The following is a 21425-nucleotide window of genomic DNA, read 5'->3' as shown; positions in this document are numbered from 1 at the left end:
CTATCTTCACGGAGAGTAACAGTACCAGGGCCAGGCCGGTCAGCTGTAACACACCCCACAGGGAGCAGCCCGAAGCGAGGAGAGAGAACAAATGCACGAACATACCGCCCGCCACCACCGGCATCCTGTAAAACACTAATCACAACACAACAAGAAAGGTTAAAAAAAGCTGACTAACACTAGCGTACAGTTTCTGCACATAATAATCTTTGAGTTGGCAACATAGTAATTAAGAGGAATGGCATGCAGGTGTTGGTGCATAATATTACACCTGATCACTACAAATGGTTTATTGGTCGCTCACTTTTATAAATGTTTGTAAAGCACATCTACTCTTCTTGCATATGGATTGAGCAGTACAGTAAAACCCATGCAATAACCCCAACATGAGCTAGATTACCACAAAATACCCCTCTAAAAAAGGATATCAAATGCTGTCTGTCATAAAATAACAATTGTACATCTACATTCTAACTTTGTCTGATAATATATTGCATGTATAAGCCTATGATGGTACATTATTAGCCAATTAAAGCATGGGTGAAAAACATGTATGCCCAAAAATAAACGTAGCTGCTCACCTGTTGTCAACGATGCGCTGTCTGGTCAAAATACTAACTGGAAGGAGTCCGGTAGTACTATAATATATAAACCCACTTCCTCTTTTAAAAAGAGACTACGCTTATCAGCTTTACCAGGAAACACTGTGGGCAAAAGGAGTGCGTTGGTGTCACACACACGACTTTTTCACCAACCTTGATATGCATTTGATATAGCATCATTGGCAAATTTATATAGTATTCTTAAATATTAGTTGCCTGATAGCCTGAATTTGACGACTATTCTCATTAATCACACGAGATCGCTTAAGTCTTCCCGATTAGGGAAGCGTCAAACAGACTAAAAAACAAGTTAGACTAGTGAACACTTCGACATGCCCGCTTAGTACCAGATTTCAGATGTGTATGCATGTAGCTGCTCGTTGAGCGGTCTAACTCGGAATGCAAAGAAAAATACATTTTAACCTCAAACATTACCACCCAGCCAATCATTATCGTTTAAGAACGTGTAGCTATGCATGCAAAAGTTGTCAAAAGTTGTCTGGAGTCTAGAAAATATATCCAAAAGCACAACTGTTAAAGGTTTGCCTATAACTTTATTCTTCAATTCTCTACATCTATCAAGCTATGGGGACTAGTTGCACGTTTTTCTAGTAGCCTACTACAAGCTACGGAATGTCAAAAATGCTTCTTTGAGTTGTGTTTCATTTTTAGACATAGACACAGACGTACCACGGAGAAGGGTCAAGGTGGGATTCCATTGATGGTGAGAATGTTTTTTTTTTTTTTTTGAGCTACCATTACCCTTCTATAGCTACGTTTGCGTTCCCTCGCAACAGCTTTGCGTTCAGGCACAATACTTTTGCATTTCCTTGCAATACTTTTGCATTCCCTCACAGTAGGTTTTGCATTCCCTCACAGTAAGTTTTGCTTTCCCTCATAGTAAGTTTTGCGATCCTTCTACTCTTGCTCTATTTGCCACTAACAAGCAACACTACGACATGGATCAGCTCACACAATTTTACTTTGAACTTAGCATTAAATAAGCGGATATAGTTATACTGCTTAATGATAAGCATGGCTATGAAATCAGCGAAAGTAAACGTAAACGAATACTTAGTATGAGAGGGCTCACTAGAAGAAAGCATTACAGTGATCTGCAGATAGGGAATGCAAAAGTATTGCGAGGGAACGCAAAAAACTCAATGTCAAAACAGAATTCCCACCTTGAACCTTAGGGGGATCCGTACAGACTCATGTGCATCTGTGCAAACCTAGCCTACACACGCATGCGTGCAAACCAGGGGAAGAAAGAATGTACATTCCGTAATACTCTATAAATCAGGCATACGAAAACATGGCCTTAGCAATTATTATTTACACAACCACTTTCAAAAATATGTTCAACCTTTTCCTCGAAAGATAACGTAAAATGATGTAAACTGAAACTTTGTAAGCCATTCGAAAACTGAATGTATAGTTTACTGTAAAACTAAAAGTTAGTTTCAGTCAGTGGGCTACCTCTGGACAGAGTGCCGAACTACATTTCCCATCAACGCTCTCTTGTAACCAACGCAAGGGTGAAAATGTTTGGGAAAGAATCTGTGGAATTTCTTTCCTGTGAAATTTGGCCAGACAGTCGCAGAGAGCGAGCGAACGAGAGCGAAAGAGCTCACAAGCTGTAGTGTGGTGATGGAGGCGCTTGGAAACGTTCTGTTATGATGGAGTTCGGAGTGTTCAGTGGAATTGAAGCGTTGAGGAGAACGTTTTTCACGAAGTCTTAAGCTAGGGATCATTTTCTGCCACTCCCCAGAACAAAAACACGCACATTTCGGGGGGGAATTCAGTTATGGCTGAACCCCTTCTAAAGCGGACTTTCTCGAGGTTGCGGGGTAAAGAGAAATTCCGTCGGAAAACGGACCCCAAGCTCGCTGGTAAGTGTTCCGTTTTTGCCACTATAGACTTCGTAGTTGGTTCCGTAGGCTACTTTGTGATTGCGAAGAGACAGCCCATGCAGAATAGATGTCCTTAATCTTCGGAGTGCAATTGAAACTTTACAAATGACAAGTTGTTTTCAAATGAGTGCAACCTGTTAGTGAAATGCATCAGGAATCCTTTTTCACTTAGGCTATAGCCTAATTAATTAAAATTCTGTATTGTCTAAGGTATCGGCTAATTTACACATATTAGACCATAATATCTCTGTCATGTCGGTATGCTGTACAGATTCTTTGCTCGTGGCATGCCATGGTATTGATGTCACTTGGAATTTGGTAATGTGTAAACTCAGAGCGCGTGCGACCCCCAATTACGAAAAAGATTGCATGGATTCTGAAACATTTGCTTGTAGTGTCACATTGGGTGGGTAAGCATGTTGTTTACATTCTTCTTATAGCCTCAAAGTTAATGTTATTGTAGTGTAGGCGATAACGCGTAGCTTAAGAAAACGTTATCAAGAAAAAAACTGACCAAACCGTGGGACGACAATTGGCAATAGCCTAACACGTTCGCAAAATTGCGAGTTACGTAATAACGTTCAGAGGCCGTATCACGGGCCCGGTACGCTCCTGCAGCGTTTTCCAGATAACACCACAACAAAGATAAACGAATCCATATTGAGGAACTGTGTCCACGCTCGTTAATCCTACTATTAGGCTACAGTGGGCCTGTTTGTAACTTGTGAGTGTGACAGCCTTTGTCCGCTTAAATTCCTGTCAGTCATTGTGAATAAGCAGCCGTGTGCCTACAAGTGGGCCATGCCTCGGACGTGTTGTGAATAACGGCTTTATAAACTGTTGGATTGAATTACATCAGAGGAGGGTGGGTTGTGTTTAGGAAAGTGTCAGAGAAAGGATTGCTTGTATTAAGTTTGTGAGGCAATGACAAACATTTGCAGCGTTGACCTACTGTTGACTAAATGAGTGAAGCATGTGCCTTGTGAACTATGGATAATTCAGCAGTTTGAATGTGACAAATGCCATGACCGTTTTCTGACACAAATCAAAACATTTTAAAACTCGGTATCATGAGCAGAACCTTTGTTCTAGTTTTGAAAATGTTAGTCACCACTTGAGACCTATACAGATCCTAAAACAGAACCCAGCTAGTATATTTAAAGGTTCCGTTTTTGGTCCCTCAGATGGGCTTTGGGATCTATCTATGTCTCCAGAGAGAGTTGGGAACAATAGGTCTTTTTGATCATTTGTGACTGCTAAGGCAATGACAGATCTCCAGCATAAGCATCTCCTTGTCATTTAAATGACACCACTTCAAACATCACATTCATGACTTGGTGTTTCTTGAGTGGTAAATAAATGAGCTCAAGCTTGAGTTCTTGCTCTCCCCACTTCTATCTCAATCAGTCTCTCCCTCTGCTTCATCCCTTCTTTGTATTCCTCTCTATCTTTCTGTTTCTGTCTCTGTTTCTTTCTTTCTTTCTCTAGATTGCACCATGTCTTCCCCAGACTCTTGCCTGTTCTCTCTCATTCCTCTCATTTTCTCCTGCTCTCTGTCTCTCTCACCCCTTCCCTCACTCTCCCGCCACCCCTTGACTGCTTGTTATGTCTAAAATAGGGAAAGGAGCACACTCACTGGATTGTGCAGACTTTTGAGTGTAGTTGGAACACTGTGTATACACACTGTGCCACTTGGAGCTGTGAGTGTGTGTGTGTGTGTGTGTGTGTGTGTGTGTGTGTGTGTGTGTGTGTGTGTGTGTGTGTGTGTGTGTGTGTGTGTGTGTGTGTGTGTGTGTGTGTGTGTGTGTGTGTGTGTGTGCGTGCCTGTGTGTGCGTGCCTATGTGTGTGCCTGTGACAAAGAGTGTGTAAACTTCTGTCAAAGTGTATTGGGTTCATGATGCCCCTTGTAGACTGTGGGAATGCAATGCATTTAGAGAGACAGAGGGAGAAAATGAGAGGGAGAGAGAGAGAAACTACAGCTGTGGCAATAGAGTCCAGCTGCAGGTCATGGCTGTTAAGGAAGCTGTCCGTGTGTGTGTGTGTGTCTCTGTGTGTGTCTCTGTGTGTGTTTGTTTGTTTGTTTGATGCAATGTTTGCTTTTAGCTCTGTATCCAGTATGTGTGTGTGTGTGTGTGTATGGCTCTGCCCTTGTGGGTTCCTTTGCTCACCAGTTACTGTCAAAAGAGTTCTTTATCTGTGCTCTCTGTCCATCTGCAGACCACATGAGGATAAAAAAAAAAAAAGATCTCTCTCTCTTTCTCCTTCTCTTTCTCTCTCTCTCTGTCTCTCTGTCTCTCTTTCTCTCCCTCTTTGACTACCATTTCTTATCTGTCATGGAAAACTTGCCAAAAAATGGAGGATGTCACTCCAAAGTCCAAATACACTGGAAGAGGTGAAATCCAGCAAATAAACTCAGTCTGTCTTTGTGCTTTCATTGTATTGCAAAAGTCAGCCCAGCGACGGTTATGTAATGAAAGACTTGTAATGCTGCAACACAACATGTTGCATCTCTTCCTGTCAGTGTTGGATTATTTATATTTTTTGAATCCTGTGTGTGTGTGAGTTTTCTTTTTTACAACATCCCCTTCCTCTGCTTCCTGGGGCTGTTGCTTCCCTTTACAAGTCATTTGCTTTTTTAATCAAGGACGTCAAGGACATAAAAATGACAGTACAAAAGAAATGAACAATAATGTGCAGATATTGTGTAAGAATGCCCATCATTATTCTTGTTAGATATGACAGGTCTCAGGATCAGGGGGGGTCATGTAGAGAGGATGGCATGTGGGAGGGGGGGTATCTCTTGTGTAATGTTTAAAAAATTGACCAGAGCAGCTGTAAAGATGGTGGTTACTGAAGAGGTTTTCACCCAGGACTGGGCATTCTGGAATACACTAAATGGAAAAATCAGGAGCAAGTGAAATGTATAGAGGGGAGTTTCCTCTCAGATGCTGACAGTAACGAGGGCCGCTATCCTCAATCTGCCCTCTCTCTGATCATACGCGAGGGGTTCCTGTAATTTAGGAGAGAGGGGGGGAAATCCCTAGGAATGGGTTGTGTATTTGTGTGTCTATGAGAGAGAGAGAGAGAGAGAGAGAGAGAGAGAGAGATGCCCCCGTCCCCTGAGGACAGGCCCCGCTGTGTTTCCTGTGTGTTTTCATCTCCTCTCTTGTGTTTAGATACCAGCGCAGGGGCACCTCCATTTTGTATCCTGACTGGATAGGAAGAGAAAGGCAGAGCTCTCTGTCCTGAAAGATGACTTATAATGCCACTTTAATATATTCACAAGGGACACGCATTGTGGTCAGAATGGTGCATTCTGGGAAAGCCATGTGTGTCTCAATAGAGTGGCATTTAGAAAAGTTTACTTGGACCACAAATCTGCCCTGAGCTCTTAAAACGGGTTCATTTATTTTCTCGTTTTATTGTCATTTCATTAGATATCTGAAAGCCATTTTTCTTTCAGGGGAAGGAATGGAAAAAACCTTAAGGGGGAGAGAGAGGGGGGGGGGGGGGCTGCTTAAATTTGGAAAACGGTCTAGTTTCCTCGAGCAGTTGCAATGATCATTTTCTCTTTGAGCAAAGAGAAGAGTCTGGGTAGATGGCAGCGTGAACTGCGAGTGCAACTGAAGATGTTGGTATGTGCTTTGGCAGGATGTCCCAAATTATGAAGGAGGTGGGGGTAGGGGGAGCTTTTTGGGGGAGAGAGCTAATGGTTTCTCACAGCATACATTGTGAGCGAACTTTTCCACTCATTTCTTTTTCTTTTTCTCGCTCTCTTATGCATGCTCTCTCTCTCTCTATTAATGCCAGGCAACTGGGATTCATTTATATAGCCACGTCGAGGTTCTAGAAAAAGCAGCTTTTTAGTGTGACCAACCCAACTTTTTAAAATAAAACTGTGAAAATGAAGAGACCATTCATCACAAGGTTCCAAGGAACTAAATCATTTCGAAAAAACTTGCCATGAATCAAATTACTGAAACTTTGCATTCTATGCAAGCCACAGTAGTCAACTCTTTCAGACCTCCAAATCCACGTGGATTCAGGATCATTCAATTTAGTCTAATACAAAGAAAGAGCTCTCTGTAAAAGACACACATCTTTTCATGTAAGGAGTACAGTCAAGATGAATGTTTTCAGATTAAGCTTGACCCAGGAGAGATAAGAGAACTCGTGTTATATAGCAATTAGATAACAATACAGTTGTGTTGGTTTTGGATGAGGTTATCTCTTTGGAACTTGTTCACAAAATAGTAAACCCTATGCTCCAATGTACGTACAGTACATATTTCTCTGTCTGTGTAAAAATGGATGTTGGTGATGGCTATAATTGAAGAGATAATTTTATGTGAAGATAAAAAAATGTGAAGGATGTGGTTAAGGCCTCCCTTGAGGAGTGGTTGTAAATCTTGTCCAAATGCAGGCAGTCACATCTGAGCTACGCGTGTGACGCAATGATAGTCTGCAAATGGTGCAACTTCAAGGGGAATAGTCAAGAAGAATTAGTTATTTGCATGGATGCACTCATAGGACGCTAGAGTAGCAGGTTAAACGGCATATTAATTTAAGGGTGTGCTGTTGAATTCATGTCTTTTGAACCAGTCATATCAACAGGAATTCAGACATGGGCTGTGATGACAAGCAATCATTTGTTTGGTTGAAGTCCAGCAGACATCAGTGCTTAGTGTTATCAAAGTTCTTAAACTGTTCAATTTGTCATTGTGAAATGGTTAAATATGTCGTATTGAATTGAAAAAATCCTAGCACAGTTCAAACCACCAAAGTGTAATCATTGCTGTGGTCTTCACATTATTAAAGTTTTAGGCCTAATAAACTATAGAATATAGTGGGAAAGTAAGTAAAGAGGTTAATAGGAATGAGTAGATTCATTTATTTAGAGGAAAAAAGTCCTATTACTGCTTATGCGGTGGAGAAAATGCGCTGAATATGCACTTATTAAACCATAAATATCAAATAACAAACATAAACATAAAATAACAAATACGTTTTCAAAGCATTTTCTTGCCAAATAATGAAATACCCCCAGCTTAATGGCAAAACAGTCTCAGCCACACTCAACAGAAGAACGAGGGAAAAGTTTTGATCACACAAAGACTAAATTACTTTTTCAGGAACCAGTAACAACCATGAAACACAGGTAATATTTCACATCCAGAGTGAAGTGAGTAATCCCAAATGGTGAATAAACCAAACGAAGATTCAAATCATATTAGGACATTTTGGAAACTATCAGATAACTTGTTTCAGCATCTACCTTGATTCATTCCCGTTTTGTGCTTCCAAGTTCAACACAAACCAGGTGACCAGCAAGCTGGACAGAGAGAGATGTGTGAAAGGTGAAAGGTCAATGACAGGGAAGGAAATGTATCGGCTCATCTCTCTGTTATAATTCGGTTGCATTCTAAATTTGCAATAAAGTTTTATACAGAACATATAGGCTATTAAGATAGATTTTATTCTGAGACTACTTACCAGAATGTATACTTGGCATTTGATAAGGCTTTTTATGTTTTAGGTCTACAACATGTAGACATTGGCTGCCCAGATGAGGTTTTTGCATGACACTATCACTGTTACAACGACTCGTTGTGTTTTACATAAAAACAGCTTTATGTAGTTGGTGCGTAGTAATTTAAGCAACATTACTGAACCCGTGTTAGCAATAAAACATATTTTAATGAAAAGTTAAAACAAATTTGGTAACAATTTGTTGAGTTAAATGATCAGCCAATTTAGTAACCGAGTGGTCAATGTCAAACTGTGAAGAGATTAAATTAGATGTACCCGCCAGACATTGAAAACCAACATGGAGGTTTAAGAGGCAGACGTGCTCTAAAACATGCTCCTGTGCTAGTGAGAGTTTTCTCAATATCTCATTACTTCATCACTGTTTGGAGAACAGTTTGTGAAGTTCCTCTATTTTCCCCTGACATAACCTTCAGTACCTCTCATCACTGCTCAGCTGTCTCTTACACACTCTACCCCGTGTCAAATCCATTGCTGTGCTGTACATTGAGATCAAAGAGAGGTCGGCTCCATACATAAACAGCCTGCTGGTCACCCTGTCTTCAGTGCTCACTGTCTGCATACATTCACTACAGGAAGTCGTTTTTATTGACCATCTTTCTTTACTTTTCTTTTGTGATGTGTTTGCCTGTTTATTGTTGACCATTATTGATGTGTGTCTGGAATAAGAGCTTTAGAGGTAGATTTACACAGCAGTCCTTATATACTGGTGGGTTATGAAGGGCTGTGTGTGTGTGTGTGTGTGTGTGTGTGTGCGTGTGTGTGTGTGTGTGTGTGTGTGTCACCAGTGCTATTCTAACACACCCTGCTGCAAGGGCCGTCTCCTCTGTCAGGATAACTACGGGCCTGACACACCCTTACTCACACATCATTAGATCAGCAATCAAAAGGAGCGCCCACACACACACACACACACACACACGCCTCGCCTTCATTTGCTTAGACGCCCATTTAGCCAAACATCACTCCTGTTTCACGTCTCCCCGTCTCACACGGCGCGAGCGAGACAAGCGTCCACACTGACATGCGGGGGGGGGTTGGGTGTGTGCTAGAGAGAAGAGCAGGGTGCCTCTTAAAAGCACACACTGTACGGCAGTGTGTGGATGGAGTGGCCTACGTGAATGAGTCTAAGAGGTGGAGGGTGAGGCCATGGCACTGCAGATGAGTGCAAGCTTTGTGTTCAAGTGTGTGTATTTTTGGGCACAGTGATGAATGGTGAAAGGGCTGAAGTGTGTGTGTGTGTGTGCCATGATGTGGACAGGCTTGCAAACAGTCCTGTGTGTGTCTATATGTATGTGTGTGTGTGTGTGTGTGTGTCCAGCTGTGAGAAGACTAAAAGAACAAACTGGCTATTGACAGTAGCTCTTCCAGTGTTGGACAGCTGGATGTTCTTCCTCCCTCTCTCCCCCCTCTCTCTTTCTCTCTCTCTCTCCCTCCCTCCCTGCTTCCGCTCACATTTGGGTATCCCTCTCAGCCAAAAGACATTCAACCAATGAGCTGTGTATTAATAGCATGGATAGGAACAGGCCTCCCCCTCTTCCATATAAATATACCAATCTCCCTCTTTTCCTGTGTCTTTTCCAGTCTCCTCCTACCCATTTCCCATTATCTCTCCTCTTTCAGCCTTCTTGTTCTCTCATGCTTTTTTTACCCTCTCCGCCTCTCTGCCCTATCCTTTTTCTGTCTCCTACTGTCCATTTCTTTTCTTCACGCTGTCTTCCTCTCCTCTCCTCTCCTCCCCTCTCCCCCGCCCCCCTCTGCCTCTCTGGTCTTCTGTCTTGGCTGGGCTGGAAGTACAGGAAGTCATCTGCAGTCCCCCTGTACAGACTGGAACGCTCCACTTTCCGCTCTGGCTGTGTGCCCATGGGGGCTGGACGGGGGCTGGAAGTGTGTGTGTGTGTGTGTGTGTGTGTGTGTGTGTGTGTGTGTGTGTGTGTGTGTGTGTGTGTCAGAGTGTGTGTGTGTGTGTGTGTGTGTGTGTGTGTCAGAGTGTGTGTGTGTGAGGCTCTCAGTCGCTCTGTTCCAGGTCACCGGCAACCCTGATCCACTTCTGCTCACGATTTCCGGCATGAGCTCCTCTGCACTTTGGGCTGTCATAGCGGAGTGCTTGTATGGGGTTCACGCTTGACAGTGCCAGATAGTGTAACGTTGTTTCCCACACACATACACACCCACACACACACGTATGCACACTCGGACACGCACATGCACCGTTGCTCGCACGGACACGGGTGCTCTCACACGCAGGCATCTCGTTTGGAGGAATGTGCCGCGCAGTGAACACTCGGAGCTTGCGTACTCTCGTAAACGCATGCAAACAACAAACATGCAGGAATGCGCCCGCATAACGCAGGCATATAAACACAAACAGTGAGACTGACATGCAGAAACAGATAGATGCACTCAAGCACACGGCGCAGGACACACAGAGGGCCCATTCATGACGGCAGTGGTCAGGACAGAGTCTCATGCATTCTGTCACGAGAGGGGGAGAGACCACCAGATGTGCAGGATGTCAGAGAGAGAGAGAGAAGGGGGGAGTGCGACTCTTTAAAATAGTCCACCAAATAGTTCAGTCCCCCTCCCATCCTTTCCATGCCCCAGTATCTCTGTTTTTCTTCTGTTTGTTTGTTTATATTAATCTTTTTTTTCCCTTTGGGAGGTTTTCGTTTGAGAATGCAGTGTTTGGAGTTCAAGCCTGCCTTTCCAGATCAGTGAAGGGCAAAAGCCTTTTAACAGAAACACATGGCTTTATCATCAGACTAATGGCTTTTTTTATTCAAGATTCAGTGTGATGGATTTAGTTCATTTCTCTGCCCTGACTTGAACCGCATGGTCTGTCAGCCCCAGGATGGTGCTCATTCCTTCCTAAACCAAATATTTTCACACCAAATAAGGGCTGAAGTCAGCCCAGCAGTGACAGTAATTGATGTCCCCTTTCTCCCCTCCAATTTCAGATGTCCAAGGGAAGACGGATCTGGCCCAGAGTTCTTTGTCATCGTCAGTGTTGACCTTTGCCAGTGCCGAAGTAGACAGCTCACTCGCAGAAGACTTTAACAGACGGACTCAGATCACTGTGGCCAAAAAACAGAACTGGGCAAAACAGGCGTCTGCCTCCAGGGACAAGCCCACAGTCGAGGCCACTCAAAGCCTGGTGCAGAGAGCTCAGGAATGGGAGAACTCCTCAGGAAAGGCCCAGGCCTCAAAGCCGGCCTGCAGCCAAAGAACTTTGCGCGAGGATGGCGCGGAGGGCAGAAGTCCCAGTTTTGAGTGGGAGGCTGGGCCCTCAACCCCCCTGTGGGACTCAATTGACTTGGCTCTGTCTGAGCTGGCTACTCCCTCAGGAGCAGGGTACGTGGAGGTTAGCACCTCCTCCAGCTCAGTCCAACGGGCCGGCCACGGGGCCTACCTCCAGAATCTGGACAGGAGCAGCCGAGCCTGGGTGCTGTCCACAGGAAAGACCCAGGCTTCGGAGGAGGCCTCACGCCTGCTCCCCAGCGGCCTCGCTGATAGGAAGCAGGGTGCAGAGGGGGAGAACAACATTTGGTACAATCCCATCCCCGAGGAGGAGGACTCCCGGGTGGAGGACAACAGGGGCGAGTACGGCGACCCCTGGAGAAGGAGAGGGGAGAGAGGGAACGAGAGTCACAACAGGCCCCTGAAACCAGGAGGGCCGGGGAGCAGCACTGGCAGCAGCAGAGGGGCCCAGTGTGGAGGGGGCAGCATCAACACCAGAGACGTGTCTGCTGAGATCGCCTGCAGCAGCAGCAGCAGCAGCAGAAAGGAGAGCCCAGGTACAGACACCTCACCTGACTCAATCAATCATGGTGGCTTTCACTAGTGCTTTTCACTGTTCACGTTCACGTTGTTGACATTGTGGTTGATGTTGTTATACATACTATACTGTGTGTATGAGGGATAAATGCTTTAACCCTGTTCTGGTCGTCAACATAAGAGTGTACAGGGTAGGGATATGTGGTGGGATTCATTGGGTTTTGGTGTTTCCCAGAAAGATGGGAATGCATAAACCATCCAGCAGTTCATCACTTCATTCTCAAGCTATCTGCCTTTGTTGATCTCTCTTTCTTTCTTCAGATATCTCGCAGAGGGTCCAGCAGTCTGATGTTCAGGCCGTGGCTGGAGCTTCAGGAAGCAGCGGCGGTGGCGGTGGCGGCAGCACCAGTGCTGGTGGAGGTCCAGCCCCCTCATCTGACAACCCTGCTCCCGCCTCCAAGAAGTCCGGCGCCTCGGGCGGGGCGGGGACCAGCGTGATGGACAGGATCAAGTCTCCGGGGACGGTGCGCCGCCTGTCCATGAAGATGCGCAAGCTGCCCGAGCTGCGCCGCAAGCTCAGCCTGCGCTCCTCGCGCTCGCGCCACGGCAACAGCCAGGGCGGCGCCTCGGGGGGAGGCGCGGACGAGGCCTCCCCGCCCAACGCCCGCAAGGAGTCGTCCAACAATGTGATCAGCCGCTACCACCTGGACAGCAGCGCACCCCCTGCTCGCCCCCGTCGCCGCGCCTCCCGGGCACGCTCCGCCGACAAGGGCGGCTACCTCAGCGACGGCGACTCCCCCGAGCTCCTGCCCAAGAAGGGGGGCCCCTCCGCTCCCTCTGAGTCTCAGGGCCCGGCCTCGCACCCTCTCCCCTCACACCAGCTCGGGCAGGAGATACCGGCCTCCGGCTCGGTGGTGCCCTTGGCCGACACCGGCTCCTTCCGCCTGTACAGCCTGGCAGATCAGCCCCGCTGTGCCCAGCGCATGTCGGGCCTCCTCACCGTCCACCTGGTGGGCGTGGAGGAGCTGATGCGCTCCCAAAGGGGCGACGCCAGCAAGGAGGTGTTCTGCGCCATCCAGGTGGACGGCGTGACGCGCGCCCGCACGGCACTGCTCACCTGCCGCGGCACAACGCTGCCCCTCAACCACACCTTCAACCTGGAGCTGGAGCGGGCACGCCTCCTCAAGCTGGTGGTGCTCACACCAGTCACGGGCACCGCTGGCACCGGGCAGCCCAGTAATGGCTCTGTGGCCCCCACACGTAACCGCGTCTGCGGCCTTGGGGCCGTCGCCATCCCGCCGCTGTTCAGAGGTGAGTCAACATGGGGAGAATGAGGGAGATCATGTTCAGGTTTTACAGGAACAGACATTAACATTAAGTGCTGCAAGACTGTTTAAGACGCCCACGAGATCAAAGCCTTACTTCGGGAGGAGATCTATTGATTTACTCTTCTCCCTTCCTTGCTTTCCCCCCTGAATCATTTACACTGTTTGTGCTTCTCCTCTGTTCTTTCTATCTCCACATCTCTCCCTCGACCTGCCTCTCCACTTCCCCCTGTGTTCTCCTTGTTTTCAATCCTCCCCTTCCTCTCCCTCCCTCCTGCTCTCTCTGATGCTGTCGTCCATTCCCATCCATCCTTCCACCTTTACTTTACATTTCACACACTGGTTCTTTTTTTCTCTGAACCTCCACCTCCTCCTCCTCCTCCCCCCTCATAGGCTCACGCTGTCAGCAGCTATGTGTGCGTCTGGAGCCGCGGGGGCTGCTGTATGTGAAGTTGACCCTGCTGGAGCAGTGGGAGGCCCCGGCCCTGCGCCTCAGCGAGCTGCCCCCTCCCAGCGTCTTTGGCGTGGAGCTGCGCCACCTGGTGGACAAGGAGGGCTCTGCGCTCCCGGTGCCCCTGCTCATCCAGAAGTCCGTGGCCGAGATCGAGAAGCGCGGCCTGAAGGTAGGAAGAGCGTTTTTACAGCCGCACACGTTTGACATCAGGCACTACATGGAACTATTTATGGAGTGGAAACTAAAGGGAAGGAGTCTGTCAGATTTCGGTGGAAAAATCCAGCTTGAGGGAGCCGGGGTTTGGCATTCTAGTGGCAAGATTCTTTTCAGCTGAGGCATTTGTTATTATGGTTGGAAGATGTCAACATCACGCAATTCTCTCTTGGTATCTGCTGTGTATTAACAAGTGCACGTGTGTGTGTGTGTGTGTGTGTGTGTGTGTGTGTGTGTGTGTGTGTGTGTGTGTGTGTGTGTGTGTGTGTGTGTGTGTGTGTGTGTGTGTGTGTGTGTGTGTGCAGGGAGTGGGCCTGTATCGCCTGTGTGGTTCGGCCGCGGTCAAGAAGGAGCTGAGGGATGCGTTTGAGAGGGACAGCACAGCGGTCAGCCTCACCGAGGAGCTGTACCCAGACGTCAATGTCATCACTGGTCCGTTTCACACTTACTTCATTCGCATATTACATAGCCCTCATGGATTTTGCCATATCCTGTGTCAGTGTTGAAAAAGGAAGTACAAATATGTTGACTTAGAACTTAAAGCTCAGTTTTGGTGAAATAAAAAGCTATGCTTGTTATGGATATGGCCCTAGACTGTAGAACACATCTGGCCCTGATCAGTGCCAGATCAGTACCACAGAGTTTAGCTCCTCTCTGGTCCTGCGCAATGCCAGATCAGTACCACAGAGTTTAGCTCCTATCTGGCCCTGAGCAATGCCAGATCAGTACCACAGAGTTTAGCTCCTATCTGGTCCTGAGCAATGCCAGATCAGTACCACAGAGTTTAGCTGCTATCTGGGTCTTGCTTTCTGTTGGTAGTTTGCCAGTGAAGGCCCAACTGCCTCAATTAGAGGAGCATTCTACCCCAGAGCAGTTGTAGCCGGACAGGATGACAGAAGCAACCAGATATATTAAACGCTTGTGACAGCATTTACCACAGCCCAAGTGATTTAAGGAGAAGCAGGAGGAAAATAAGATTAGCTGGATGGTGGAGGGCTCTCTTGGAGAATGTACACTATGTTCAAAAGGGTGGTTTGCTTCTGTGGCGTCACTTAGTGTGGCTGCTTCTTCTTGTTTTATTTGGCTCAGGCATCCTGAAGGACTACCTGCGGGAACTGCCGTCGCCACTCATCACGAGGACCCTGTACGAGGTGGTCCTAGAGGCCATGTCTTTGAGGCCAGCCTGCCGGACAGACGCGGACTCCCAGCGGTGCCCGAGCACCGTCTCGCTCCTCCACTGTCTGCCCGAGCCCGAGAAGGTGCACCTCCTTACTCTTCCTTTCTTCTTCTCCCCCCGCCCCTCCTCTTTTCCATTGCAATCCTTTGTTCCCGTTGCTCGGTAATAGTTTATGTAGGCTTTGATTCCTGACGCTGCTATGAGCTGAAGGGAGCGGGCGCCACTCCAGAACTACTCGGGTTGTGAGCTCCTCTGTTCATTCTCTCCTCATCTCTTTTGCCTGAGTCAACAATGATGACAGAGAACGAGCTTCCCCCCGTCCATTCGCTGAGCGCGTTAACACTGCTCGTGTCAACGCACGTGAGGCTGAAAACGTCTCATTGTGTTTTGACAGCATTATACAAGAATGCTTGAGAAAGTGGGTATGGGGTGAGGGGAACAAGGGGGACGGACGGACGGACGGAGAGATGGAGTGAAGGGAAGGGGGAGGCGGAGGAGGGGTGGGAGTGGAGAGCCCAGCCACAACGAGGGCCAGAACGTTCTCCCTTTCACTGGCACTGAGCCACAGAACGGAATGTTACAGGCCTCTCTTCCCCCTCTCTATCGTTCTCTCTCTCTCTCGTTGGGTAATCATATGTTTGTTTATCCCCCTTTTCAATCCAGAGGGCTTAGCCTTGTGTTTCCTGGCTCATTCCAAAACAAACAGACTAATGTGAACCTCTCCTCTTAATGCCGTGTGCTGTCAATGTTCCTTTTTTTCAATGCCAACATCAACCCCCATCCCTCTTCCCCATCTTTTGAGAACAAAAAGTGTGGGCAGTTTGTTGAAACACTGACTCTCTTCCTCACCCCTCTCTCTCTCTCTTTCCCTCCCCTCACCAAGGGATTTTCCCCACCTCTGCTAGAACAGAAGAAACTCTCCTGTATAAAACCAGAAAGATGAGAACAGAAGGAACTGTCCTGTATAAAACCAGAAAGATGAGAACAGAAGGAACTGTCCTGTATAAAACCAGAGAGATGAGAACAGAAGGAACTCTCCTGTATAAAACCAGAGAGATGAGAACAGATTGAGAACAGAAGGAACTCTCCTGTATAAAACCAGAGAGATGAGAACAGAAGGAACTGTCCTGTATAAAACCAGAGAGATGAGAACAGAAGGAACTCTCCTGTATAAAACCAGAGAGATGAGAACAGATTGAGAACAGAAGAAACTGTCCTGTATATAACCAGAGAGATGAGAACAGATTGAGAACAAGATACACTCAGTGGTGTTTATGTTTAAGAGGACATTTCTCACCAGGTGTTGAATTCCTTCACAGTGTTCCTGACTGTTGAGTGCTGAGAAACCTTCTTTGTGTCCCATCTCCCATCTGCAGTAGTACTCTATAACCCCACTCTCCCTCTCCCCCTGCAGTAGTGCGTCTCTTTAACCCCGCTCTCCCTCTCCCCTGTAGGCCACCCTGACGCTGCTTCTGGACCACTTGAGCCTGGTGGCGTCCTTCTGCGACAGCAACCGCATGACGTGCCAGAACCTGGCCGTGTGTTTCGGGCCCGTGCTCCTCACGCCCACACAGGAGTCCTGGATACCCAGTGTGCCGGGAGTGCCCACAGCACCAGCGGCACCTGGACTCAATCCGGGCCGCGGGGGCCGAAGCTTCGCCCACAGTGAGGACATCGCCAGTGCTGTGGACTTTAAGCGTCACATTGAAGTCCTGCATTACCTGCTACAGCTGTGGCCCAGTGAGTGTGTGTGTGTGTGTGTGTGTGTGTGTGTGTGTGAGTGTGTGTGTGTGTGGGGGGGGGGGGGGATTTATGTGTGTATGGATGGGTGGTTGGGTTGTAGTTGTGCTGTTTGTGTATGTGTGTGACTTCAATTGGGATGTCATAAAATGTTGATATATTGATTATTGATTGGCACGTTTTATCGATATGTTTCTGAGGCATCGATGTATTTAAATGAATCTGCATTTAAATTAGACGCCTAATACGTCTGTGTTTTCCAGTTCATTTAGTTGGCCTTACATTTAATGTAGTCTGGAATAATAGCTTTTGGATAACACCCGCCTTCACATAATTAGTAGGCTAGGCTGCGGTCGGATAGTCCTTGACCTCGATGGAAAACCTCATGAAGTGAAGGAAAGATGTTAAGTAAAATTCATACGGACTTAGTAAAAGACAATCACAGTGCTACGAGAATCTGCCTGCACTTACACTAGGCTACAAATGCTGCGAAGGCAGATGTTATTGATATGGGTCTCGTTGATCGATTGTTGATCCTAAGCATTTAGATAATTCAACCAACTCTTATCTTGGCTGTCACTTACATACTCCCAGGTGTTTCCCTCCGTTAGGAACCTTCCCAGCAAAAACAACTCAGAGTAGGGCCCTAGTGTAAGTTGGATTCTCGTAGCACCTCGTAGTCCTTATGAATTGTACTTCACATCTTTTCTTGACCTCATGATGTTGAGGTCAGAAATTGTGTGCAAAAGGTGCAAGGCAGAATTGCCATTCTCTGGGAACACACTCAATCTATTATCAAATATGAACAAATATCATAGCCAATGGCAGTACTGTAGTACAACCTAAAAACTTTGAACACCAGGAAGAAGTTACCAACTGATTCCCCTCAGGGCAAAAAGCTAGCAAATTGTGTTGCGAAATGTATAAAGGTCAGAGCAGGCAGGCGCTTAACGAGGGTAGAGAAACCCTTTCCCTAAATCTGCTGGAGGAAATTAAATCAGAGTTTGAGGAACTCACACTTCATCAATGTTGTGTTGAGAGATGTTTATAAAGAGATAAAGACTATGGTGCGTAGGCCTAGGCAGCTTGAGAAGGCTGACTCATGGACCTCGCCAGCTACTGATGACTACGGTTGCTGCACATGTTATTGAGATAAACTCTTTTGTCCTGCAAACTTCTCCCCTCCGATGCAGTCACACAGCACAACTCCTAATATTTTTATCTGAAAAAGGCATCAATGCCAAGCCTAGTTTTCACCCATGTCATTGGGTAGTGTGTGGGTTTGGTCTCTATGGTCTCTTGAGGTTCTATGTGTGTTTGCTTGTGTGAGTGTGGGAGAGTACTGAGTTAGTGTTGTCTCTGTGAAGGGTCTGTGTGTGAATTCAAGGGTTGGGGCAGATGTTGCTCGGGGCCAACTGTGGATATACTATATATCTTCGCTCTTCTCTTTGATGCTTGTACAATGTGTGTGTATCTTGGCAGAAACACATACAGCCATTTCACTTCCTCTGGCCATTATTGTGGCCAAGGGAGGACAAATATGATAATTTCTGTATATGTCTGCATATGTGAGTGAAGGCCCATTCATCTGTGAATGTGTTTATGTGTGTGTGTGTGTGTGGTGTGTGTGTGGTGTGTGTGTGTGTGTGTGTGTGTGTGTGATCACATCGTCACAATGTGTATATATATATATATGTGTGTGTGTGTGTGTGTATATATATGTGTGTGTGTGTGTGTGTATGTATATATTTGTGTGTGTGTGTGTGTGTGTGTGTGTGTGTGTGTGTGTGTGTGTGTGTGTGTGTTAGGGGGTGTACATACATCTGTGTGTGATTCAGTGTCTAAGACTCTTTCTTCATGTCTGTTCCTCCCCAGTTCCCACAGACAGAGTGGCAGACTCCCCCACTCCTCCTCCCGTCGCCACAGAGCCCGCACCTCCCTCCCCTCCCCCATCCCACACCGTATCCCACAATGCCCTGCAGCGGCGGGGCCAGCGGCTGCCCCTGCGTCTGGAGATGCCCCAGGAGGCGGTGGTCTCGCGGCGGGGACGCGGCCGCATGGAGAGCCCCCCCTGCAACCGCTACGCCGGCGACTGGAGCCTCTGCGGCCGGGACTTCATGTCCGGCGGCGAGGCGGACTACGACGAGGTGGCGGGCAGCGACAGCGACGAGGAAGACGAGGAGGAGGACGACGACGGCGGAAGGACGCAGCAGCAGGCGACGAAGGAGAGCTGGGCACCGCCCCCCGCCGGCCTGTACGTGGACGACTACACGCTGGACTTCGACGCACCGTTCACCTGCAGGCTGAGCCTGAAAGACTTTGACACGCTCATCTCAGACCTGGAGAGAGAGCTGGCCAAACAGATTAACATCTGTCTCTAGGACAGAGGGAGAGAGAGAGAGAGAGAGAGGCGGAAGGAGTGGAAAAAAGGTGTCAGATTTAATGGAAGGATATGTTAGCCTCTCAGACGAGGACAAAAATGATCAAGGAATGACGACAAGCAGCCTCAGCTGCTTCAGAGATGATGAAATGTATTTAATAATTCCTGGCAGTCTGTAGAGGCCGACTGCTTTGTAGCATCGCCTTGTGCCAAAAGCTGGTCATCGTGTGTGAGCGATGACAAAACAGAGAAAAAAAACCTAAAGTGTTCATTTACTTGTAAACATTCAACATATCACTTGACAGACTGCTCAAACTAAACTAAGCTGTTGACAATTCGCGTTTGGAGAATTTATTGACTAATATTTGAAGATAATCTAGCTCTGTCATTGTGGTGACTTTGTGGTGAGTAGTTGAGTGAGTGGAAAAGAAATGAATGTTTAATAATTTTGCCCAATCTTTGTGCCAAAGTTCCTTATTTATTATTTGTGTTAAATTATAGATTTCAGGCTTTTAGAATGACATTGCCCAAAATGTGTTAACATCATGTTGGTCAGATTTGTTTGGTTACATTTGATCTTCATAATGTTGCCCAATGAGTGAAGCCTGTCCGTAACCACAAGCCTTCCCATGTTCATCCAAAGATCTAAAGACGACAAGCACAAGTTTGAAAAATGGTTACATATTCAGAATACACAAACCTACAGTCACAAGTTCTCACACTTTTGAACATGGTAGGTTTTGACTTTGAGGAAAAATGCTCCTACGTGCATTTCACTGACCAAAGACTCGTGTGTGTGTTGCACTTCCTGTTTTGTAGTTGAAGAGACTGTGTACGTGCTGTGCTCTTGTGCAGCAGGCGTTTTTTGTTGTTTTTGTTTTCTATCATCAACATTATTTGTTTTGATATTTGTTCACGGTACAATCCTCAGCTAACTGTGATTTATTGAAGCCACAGAAGGAATGACATGGCCATATTTTAGAGCATTGCTCCACATGCAATAATGACACCATATTTTTTGACATTTTGTATTCTATTTTGTTTAGTTATATAAACAATATTATTTTGTATTGCACATTTACAGCAAGCACTTATATTGTATGCCATATAACCCAGTGTTCAAGTACACCATTCTTGTTATGAATTTGTACTGTAACATACCATTCAGTGTTATCAACCGAAAGAAGGAAACAATAAAGCACAGTATTATATTTCCAAATGATCGTTTGTTCATTCTTATATGAGAGTCCTACTGTAGCAGAGTATTATATTTCCAAATGATCGTTTCTTCATTCTTATATGAGAGTCCTACTGTAGCAAAGTATTATATTTCCAAATGATCGTTTGTTCATTCTTATTAGAGAGTCCTGCTGTTGCCTTGGCAGAGCCATGTGCAGAAAAATATAGTTGGTCTCTGATGACCTCTGCTGGCTATACTGAGAAATGTGTTAGAGTCTTTAGATTGTATATTCCCATAACCTTAATCCATGTCCAGCTCACCCTACCTTCTACCCCCTATCTTACACAAACTGAGTTTGTATCCAGTGTCGAGGCTTACTCTAGTCTGGGTTTGCAGTCATGGGGCAGAATTCTGATTTTGTATGGGTATCAAGGACTACAAATGTTTCAAGCTTCAATCATAAAGTTCCATAGCACCACCAGTAGGTGGCAGTGTATGCCTATGTCTAATCGTATCAAGTCACAGAGAGATGTCAGTATAATTTAGCCACACTTCCTTTCCTGCTTCACCACTGATTGTTAGTGTGGAATTAAAAATCAAATAAAAAAAGCCGTAGCTTATATAAGGGGCTCTAAGCTTTTACTCATACTGTACCTCAGACGATACAAACGTTCTCTATAATTACCCTTATCTATACCTTTTTCATGACCTGTTTCCAGATGAAACACACAGTGAGAGAACTAAGTGCTTTAGACTAGTAGTGTATACAGTACATGGTGGAGCTGTCACATTGCCATGTCACCTGTCTTCTCCAATCAGTGCCGTTGCCATGGAAATTCTATATTTATCAAGAGAAATTGGTTCACACTAGAGGAAATCCAAGGGTAGCGGTAGCCTCTATACACAGGGGCATCCAACAGGATCTGAACAGGTAGAGACAAGGTGTGATGGAGGACGCAGGAGGTAATATAACCTCTGTGTGTGTGTGTGTGTGTGTGAGAGAGAGAGAGTGAGAGAGAGAGAGAGTATATATAGTCAGGCTCATATTTGTCTGTAGGTGTGCATGTGTGCATGTGTGTGTGGGTGTTTTTTGGGATCTGGAACTGAACAACCAATACA

At 46.3% G+C, this 21425-nt stretch overlaps 2 protein-coding genes across 3 annotated transcripts in view; one reads left to right on the top strand and one right to left on the bottom strand.

The window, feature by feature from the left end:
• LOC105903293 (cytochrome P450 4F3) overlaps nt 1–1750 on the bottom strand; it is a 7974-nt gene extending 6224 nt beyond the window's left edge. For both annotated transcript variants that reach the window (XM_012831024.3, XM_031560570.2), the window contains exons 1-3: nt 1293–1750; nt 582–704; nt 1–135 (exon numbers count right to left, since the gene is read on the bottom strand). The exon at nt 1–135 is cut by the window's left edge and continues 83 nt beyond it. In XM_012831024.3, coding sequence (XP_012686478.1) covers nt 1–124 — 124 coding nt within the window. In that variant the 5' untranslated portion in view covers nt 125–135; nt 582–704; nt 1293–1750. The remainder of the gene's footprint in view (nt 136–581; nt 705–1292) is intronic.
• A 178-nt stretch (nt 1751–1928) lies between these two features.
• Nucleotides 1929–20345, top strand: LOC105903338 (rho GTPase-activating protein SYDE1). Its single transcript, XM_031560567.2, has 8 exons — nt 1929–2494; nt 11021–11857; nt 12159–13148; nt 13556–13785; nt 14135–14261; nt 14919–15088; nt 16461–16746; nt 18622–20345. Exons 1-8 carry the CDS (start codon nt 2410–2412, stop codon nt 19125–19127), a joined length of 3231 nt encoding a protein of 1076 aa, XP_031416427.1. The 5' UTR covers nt 1929–2409; the 3' UTR covers nt 19128–20345.
• Nucleotides 20346–21425: the final 1080 nt, after the last annotated feature.

This window comes from Clupea harengus, chromosome 23 (assembly GCF_900700415.2).
Source record: "Clupea harengus chromosome 23, Ch_v2.0.2, whole genome shotgun sequence".
In the NCBI taxonomy this organism is placed as follows: domain Eukaryota; kingdom Metazoa; phylum Chordata; class Actinopteri; order Clupeiformes; family Clupeidae; genus Clupea; species Clupea harengus.
Note: the sequence above shows the minus strand (reverse complement) of the source record. Positions and strands in the feature narration are given on the sequence as shown.

Coding starts and splice junctions, on each gene's coding strand:
- LOC105903338 (XM_031560567.2), top strand. CDS start 2,410: ATGGCTGAACCCCTTCTAAAGCGGACTTTCTCGAGGTTGCGGGGTAAA. Junction 2,495..11,020: donor AACGGACCCCAAGCTCGCTG/GTAAGTGTTCCG, acceptor CTCCAATTTCAG/ATGTCCAAGGGAAGACGGAT. Junction 13,149..13,555: donor CATCCCGCCGCTGTTCAGAG/GTGAGTCAACAT, acceptor CCCCCCTCATAG/GCTCACGCTGTCAGCAGCTA.